The sequence below is a fragment of the Lissotriton vulgaris genome, chromosome 7 (genome assembly GCF_964263255.1).
Source record: "Lissotriton vulgaris chromosome 7, aLisVul1.2, whole genome shotgun sequence".
Taxonomy (NCBI): domain Eukaryota; kingdom Metazoa; phylum Chordata; class Amphibia; order Caudata; family Salamandridae; genus Lissotriton; species Lissotriton vulgaris.
Genome location: NC_141695.1, coordinates 1,335,407,216 through 1,335,414,799, shown reverse-complemented (window position 1 = coordinate 1,335,414,799; position 7,584 = coordinate 1,335,407,216). Strand labels below are relative to the sequence as shown.

The following is a 7,584-nucleotide window of genomic DNA, read 5'->3' as shown; positions in this document are numbered from 1 at the left end:
TTAGCACCAATGGTTATCTTGCTTGGGGTTATGGGACATAGGGACGATAATACTGAATTTATATTCCTAGCGATGGCAGTGTACAGGCTACTAATTGCAAGAGCATGGAGGGATCCTACTCCCCCTACATTACAACAATGGATTGCATTGTTATTGGGGATATTTAACCTTGAAAAAGGTATATACGCCAGGAAGGGAAAAAGAACTAGAAAAATGGGATTAAAAATTTGGAATCCTATATATCGGTGGAAAGAGAGAGTAAGGGTACCCCTTGGTTAATAATTTATAAGGCTTGTTTAAGTTTTCCACCTGAATGTGTTGATGACCTATAATTTTTTTTTATATACATAGTAATATTCGGGTTATATTGTGTATTGTGATCTCTGTGTATGTAAATGACAAATTGTTGTATGATAAAAAAAAAAAAAAAAAAAGGAAACCTGGCACACTGAGCCTTTTGTATTTATGGTTATAAAATGATTTCCACTGACGCCATTCCTTCAAAGTTAGGGAGAGCCAAAGGAGGTTTGGTAGTTTTGATCTCGGTTATATTGCAGTTAATATTAAAGAAATCCTAACTCTGGAGTCTGCTCGACTCATTGGAACTCTGTTATGACCCACCTTAGGTGCACTGCCAAAGGACCCACTATGTCCCTTCTTGGTCGCAGCTGCTACATCGGGCATTACTTCCGGTATGTATGACGTATGTCCGGACTCAAGCAGTTTCTTCAAACCTTGTTGCTGCTACTCGATCTCTCCCCCTCTCCTCGTTTAACCTCTTCCCCTCTTCTTTCCTCTTTGTCTTCTTTGTCTTCTTAGTTATTTCCGCTCCATGAGACAGAGATTGTATGTATGGATATCTGATACAATGCTCTCTCTGCTTTACAATTATATGGATCAATTGTGTATTTCCCACGGGTGTATTATGTCATTAGCATCTTATTATTTACTGCTGAATGCATTAACTGTACTTATCCATGCATTGTTCATCGTATCTCTCATGCGAGCTAATTATTGTATGACTGCCTTCTTTTTCTTTGTAATCTTATGTTCTTGAACTTTAATAAAAAAGATTTGAAATAAATATTAAAGAAATCTTATACTAACTCACAGTTTTTTCAGTTTTTATATCTTTGTACAAAAGGGAACCAATGTATAATAATTATCAATTTCTATAATAATATTTTGGATAGTTCCAAATACAAGGTAGTTTTGTCCTTAGAGGAGGAATTAGACAAATTTGTAAAAGGCATTAGGGGGGGATTACCTGCTAACTTTTTGCGGGTGATTTTAACAGCGAGAAATATAAAATTTTAAATGGTGAACACTGTGGTCATGGGGATGAATATGGCGACCCCTGCTCCCACTTCTCCCATAACGCATATGAAGACACTATTAATAGTTCAATGTATGAATACAATTTAGAACTTTTGGAGATACCCAGAAAAAAGGGTGAAATTATTGTCCAAATTATGAAGGAGCACGTTCCTCATCAAACATAGATCACGTCATAATTTCAGGGAACTGTAAGGGTATAGTAGAAAATTTGAAGTACAAATAAACTCGTTTAGCAACCATCACCCACCATCGTTGGTATTTAAGCTTACCTAATATTAAAAGCCAGGGAGAAAACGGCACGTCCATAAAATTGTCAGGTGTTAATTCCCTCATTTTTATGGATAATTTCGCACAAAAAGCCAAGAAGACAATTCTATCTGCCTGAGAAGATCTTCTGCGGATTTACGTGTCATAACGGCTTTCTGTAATACAGCGGGCACTATCTCTGGAGATCTAAAATCAAAGAACAAGAGATATGTCTCCTCCCACCCACGATGGTTGACCAAAAGTGTAGTAGAATAAATCAGGAATTTAAAGAAGAGCTGAAATCTACACTTAGGGACAGGGAAAGGGTGAACACTCTACGTGAAACACAGAAGCTAATCCTAAACACAAGGAAAGTAGAAATTAAAGAAATAGCTTAGGATAAATTGATCCGGGCGGCAAAGACACAAGATTCTGTACTAGTCTGGAAAACGTTAGATCATCCCTTTTTTAAAGATGAGTCAGCCACTAAGATTGAGACCATAGTATTACCAGAAGAATGGGTATTACGTTTTCAATCCATATTTAACCTAAATAAAGAGGTCCCCTTAATTCCCAATAACAGTTATACCACACCTGTTGCTCCCTCTAACCAGTCCCCTATTACGTTAAAAGAAATTGAAGCTGCCCTAGAAAAAAATTGCAAATGGTAAGGCACCTGGCCCGGACGGGGTTCCAATTGACATTGTTAAACCTTTGAATCCCCTATATTATTAACGGTTTGTAACGCCACAGCTGGCGGGGTACTGCCCCCTAGTTGGGAGGAAAGTACCATAATCCCTATCTTTAAGAAGGGAGATAGAGGGGACACAAAATGCTATCACCCTATATTCCTACTCGACTCAACATCTAAGTTGATGGGAAGAATCCTTTTGGAAAGATTAGAATCCTGGGTAAGAGAGAACAACACTCTTACCTAGAACCGATATGGCTTCATAAGGGGTATAGGTATGGTTGGGCAAAGTGTCAACCTCAAACTGTTGATCGGAAGTTATGATATGGCTAAGGGGGGCAAACTACATCTTTGCTTCATAGACCTGACAAGTGCATTCGATCTAGTAAACTATGCTACACTATGGCCGACCTTATCAGGGATGGGTGCCTCTAAAGACATTATAATTTATCTGTCACAAATGTATGCTATATTATCCTCTAGAGTCCGATATGGCCTTAATGGCGATTGTACCTCCAGTTTTAGAGTCACTCGAGGTATTCGCCAAGGGTGCGTTCTTGCACCCCTCTTATTTTCCCTTTACATCAATAACATTGATATATCCCTGCAAAATTTTCATGCTGACGCCCAAAGAATTAGTAATCATATAACCCCAGTCCTCTTGTACGCGGACAACGCAGTCCTGCTATCAAGGACAGCCAACGGACTACAATGATTGAAATGAAAACTTTGCACAAATCATAAACGGAAAAGATCTAATCCTTAATCTTAACAAAACTTTCGTTATGACTTGTGGAAGAGGGAAAAGTAAACATACAAGCCACTATGTAGAAGGCGTTTTTATAGAAAGAACATTTTCCTTTTTGCAGTTAGGCCTCCTTTTTACAAGCCAGGGAAGCTGGGGTGCTCATTTGAACATTTTTAAATTGAAGTTCACGTGCCTAGTTAAAGCTATTTTTAGATTTTCCCCCCAAAATTGGGAACAAACCAATAAGGAAAATCTTGACACTATATAGGAGTAAATGCCTCACATGAACTTGCTATGGTGCGGCATTATGGGGGTTGGCTAATAACACTCCTTTGCAATCTCAGGAAAACAAATTCCTAAAGATACTTCTTGCAGTTCTTGAATCCACCTCTTCATATATAGCCCATAAGGAACTGTCCGTCTCCAACATTAGTGAATACATTAGTATAGCAGCTCTCATGCTCTGGCATGGAATCTGTACTAAATAGGAAACCAAATTCACAAAGGAGATTATAATGGATTGTTTAGCCCCAGATCACTATAAAGAAATCCCCTGCTACAGCATATTCAAAAGCTTTAAATTGAGGGTAAGGTGGATGTCGACCTTAAAGATCCCATGTCGATCCATAAATATAGCAAAATGGATTTAAAACTGAGGCTCACAGAACCAAGAGATGCATTAAGACGTGCAGTAGTTTGCCTTAAACCATGGGTACTCACAAACTTTCTCTCGGGCCAAATTTAAAGTGTAGTTTGTGGCCGAGGGCCGCACTGGTGGGGGCGGGGTCTTTGGGGGGCGGGGTCTTTGGGGGTGGGGTCATTGAGGGCAGGGCTATAGGGGGGGAAAATCTCTGCCGTTTCGAAACATTACTTGACAATGCTGTATTTCCAAAGCAGATGTAACTACATGCAGCACATGTTTATAATATTTTTTTATTAGCAGACAATAGCAATCTTAAGGGGGATTGCACGGCAATTTGCAGCAACCAGATATTCAACACATGCCCAGTGCAGCACAGGCTTAAGAGTCCCAAAAATAGGTATGTTAGCAAACACTACGAACTTATTTTACTTTTCATGTCCCCAATTAGTTTTCTGTAATCTGGTACCAAGTTGGGAACTGCAAGCCTTAAGAGCTGCTCCAGATGTATGTCTGTGAGCTTATTTCTGAGTTTGCTCTTCAACAGTCCCTTTGTGGAAAATGAACATTCGCCACCATATGTTGACCCAAACATACATGGTACCTTCTGGGCACTGAAAAAAAAAAGGAGCAAACTTGTTAGGGGGCACAATTTTCTAGAATTATTCTGGTGCTTGCCCTCAAAAAAAAGCTTCAAGGGCTGAATTGTGCTGCATGCCAATGAGCTCTAGTTCTGCTTGAGCCCTTTCCATGCCAATAAGGGCAACAACATCAAGATTTCGTGCACTCACCATGCAGGGGTTTTCAACCAGCCTGAACAGAGGGGTGAGGGCTCTGAATTGTGAAAATCGTTGTTTGATCTCCCCGGAAATTTCCTCAAGACATGCACCAAGGTCGAGGTTTGCAAGAATTTCTTGTGCATCTGGAAACCTCTGCATCACAGCCAACAGTTTTGGAAAGTGGGTGAAGTCACTATCATCCAGTTGTGCTTTGAAAAGCACAAGCTTACTTTGAAAAGCATAAATACCATTCATGAGGGAGCACACAAGCTGTTGTTTACCTTGCAAGGTCGAATTGAGAGCATTAAAATGTGTGAAAATATCTGAAAGAAAATGGAGCATAACAAGCCATTTCACATCCGTTAGTTCTGGGAACGATTGGCCTCTACTGTTCACAAAGAGTTCAATTTCAGGAAGCAATGCGATGAACCGCTCCAGAACCTTCCCTTTGCTTACCCAACGAACGTCAGTGTGCATCAAGACGTTGGTATATTCCGCTTCAGATTCCTGCAGCATTGCTTTGAAAAGTCTATGGTTCAGAGCTTTGGCACAGATAAAATTAACAATTTTCACAGCACCTTTTAGGACATTATTCAGTTCTCCATGCTTTAATTTTGCACACAACACTTCCTGGTGAATAATGCAGTGGTAGTCTATCACAGTCTGTCCTATGAGCTTCTTTTTAAGCATAGATACGAAGCCACTGTCATGGCCTACCATGGCAGGAGCCCCATCCGTTGTTATGCTGACAAGAGTGTTCAGTGTTGTCATATGTTTTAAAGTAGTTGCACATGCTGCCCAGTACATCTTCTATTCTTGTGTGCCCTAGCAGTGGTTGAAGGCACAGGAGATCTTCTTTGGGATGAAGCGATTGGTCCAGATACCTCACCCAAACTAATACCTGGGCCACATTGCCTATGTCTGTGGACTCATCCATGGCAATGCTGAAGAACAGTGACTCTCTCACTGTTTTGATCACCTGCTCCTGGGCGTTTTGTCCCATTGCCTCTATTCTGCGTGCACATGTGGAATCCAATAGCTGCAATGCACTGATATCCTTTAAAATGCTGGCTTTATTACTGTAGTTGTCAAATAACATTTTGGCTGCTGAAAGGAAACGTTGTTTCACCAGCTCAGCATCTGAGAATTTTTTTTATGTTTGGCAAGCAAGTAGCATATTTTGAAAAACGCTTCTGTTAAAGCCTCAGATTCCTTCATCTGGCAAAGGAAGATCTTCTGCTGGGAAAGAAGAGCTTGCTTCAACGATGCCACTTTTGCAGAATGCAGGTTTGAGTTCAGTGGGAAGTTTGCAGTGTATCCAGAGTGCCGCGTTTTGTAGTGCCGTTCCAGGTTATACCTCTTAAGAGCATTTACTTTCTCTTTGCAAAACAAACAGGTGGCTTTTTCTTTTGGACATTCTACAAACAAGGACTCTTCTTCCCATGCTTCCTGGAAGGTCCTGCGTTCGCTCTGTATCGATCTGGGTTGTTTGCAAGGCTTGGAAACGGGACTGTAGGCCATTGCGGAGTTCTCCAGCTACTTTGTTACTATGCAACGAGTAACAAGGACCAGGAATCTGTTTTTCCACCGGATGACCAATGGATCGACACCTCCCCATGACCGATGGACCGACACGCCCCACGACCGATGGACCGACCCTGCGTCACGACCCCTGGACAGACACCACGTCACGACCGATGGACCAACACCACTTCTCGCAATAGATCTGTGAGCAACAGCAAAGTAATGTTTTGTTTAAACATACAAAGTAATGGGTAAACCTGTACATGGAAAACAGGTGGCTTTCCTAAAGCCAGTGGTTTATGCATGAAATGTGTCACTCAATAGGGATTTAAAATAAATGGCATGCACACACACGTATATACAAGCACAGGTTCGCCCATAGGTATCTTGGCGCTGAATAACAGATTTTTATTGCTACCCAACTCATTTTATCAACCTCAGATAGATGAAAGGCACTACCCGCCAGGACCCACAGTACAAGGATACAGAGTCGAAACACATTTGGTAGGAGCTAATCTGGACAGCGCTAATTGGTGTGGAGCAGCTGACAAACTAAAGCAATCTGAAAGGCTCAGATACAATGATCAGGCCTGTAGAGAGGGGATGGGTGAGGGGAGGGGCCAGGTTTCGTGTGGGGGTTAGTAGAGCGGGCAGAGAATCAGAGGGCGGGAATAACCAGAAGATTGGGCCAGTGGGTAAAGTCAGGTGTGGCCAGAAAGAGCAAAACATCCTAAATTTTAGTATTTGTTTGGCATTTCATTCCCCAGTTACCGCTTATTACCAGCTGAACTGAAAAATGTTTCCCAAATCCGTTACTACAGAACTACATGGTTCCAGTTCCATATATGAGTGTATCGATACACAGGCAAGCCCCAGTTGTTCCAACTGGTGCACCCCTTCAACAGTTACATTTTTTAACAAGCACTGTCAAAGTCAAAAGTTCTTGCCTATGGGACCTATTGGCTTTGCCAATTGCTTTTCGCAGTGCTGTACAGCATTGGGATATTGTGCAGCATCGTCAAAAACAACCCTAAAAAGAAAAAAACAAAAAACAATCACCGTAATTCCACTGATATTCACATGCATCAGAATGCATGTGTGCGCCTGCAGAGTGACATTCTAAGCACAATTTACAGTTTTTTTTCTTAACTTATCCAATATAGTGGGATGCAGCTTCCGGCGGTAAATAAAACAATGAATTTTTTTTATGAAACAATAAAGAACCAAAGATGTCAGGTTGTGGGTAATAGAGAAGGTGCAGGAGGGGCATCACAAGTGTGGTGGTGGTGGGAGAAGCACAAGAGGGAGAGAATTTCACAGAAACACAAACAGCGGGACACATACAAATAGTGAAGATTCTGCATGTGAAGTACAGTTCTCAAGTATCCATGAGGTCTTCCATCTTGAAAAGCATAGGCAAGAATTGCACCCCCAATGCGTACTTTACTGACTAACCGAGGATAATGCGGCCAGCCTGAAACAGGTGGGCTGGACAATAGCGATTCAAACCTTCCTCCATAATAATGCAAAGCTAAGATGCCAAAACAAAAGTGTCTCTTGTGTGGCTCACTCTTCTGATGGAACTGGACTGCACCATACAACAGTATTTCCCAAGTTC

The 7,584-nt window shown here is 41.4% G+C and overlaps 1 protein-coding gene across 1 annotated transcript; it reads right to left on the bottom strand.

Moving 5' to 3' along the window:
* Positions 1-4,343: 4,343 nt before the first annotated feature.
* LOC147703644 (general transcription factor II-I repeat domain-containing protein 2B-like) lies at positions 4,344-5,249 on the bottom strand. The gene has a single exon (XM_086929535.1). It carries the CDS (start codon positions 5,247-5,249, stop codon positions 4,344-4,346), a length of 906 nt encoding a protein of 301 aa, XP_086785661.1.
* Between the last annotated feature and the right edge of the window lie 2,335 nt (positions 5,250-7,584).

Coding starts and splice junctions, on each gene's coding strand:
- LOC147703644 (XM_086929535.1), bottom strand. CDS start 5,249: ATGTACTGGGCAGCATGTGCAACTACTTTAAAACATATGACAACACTG.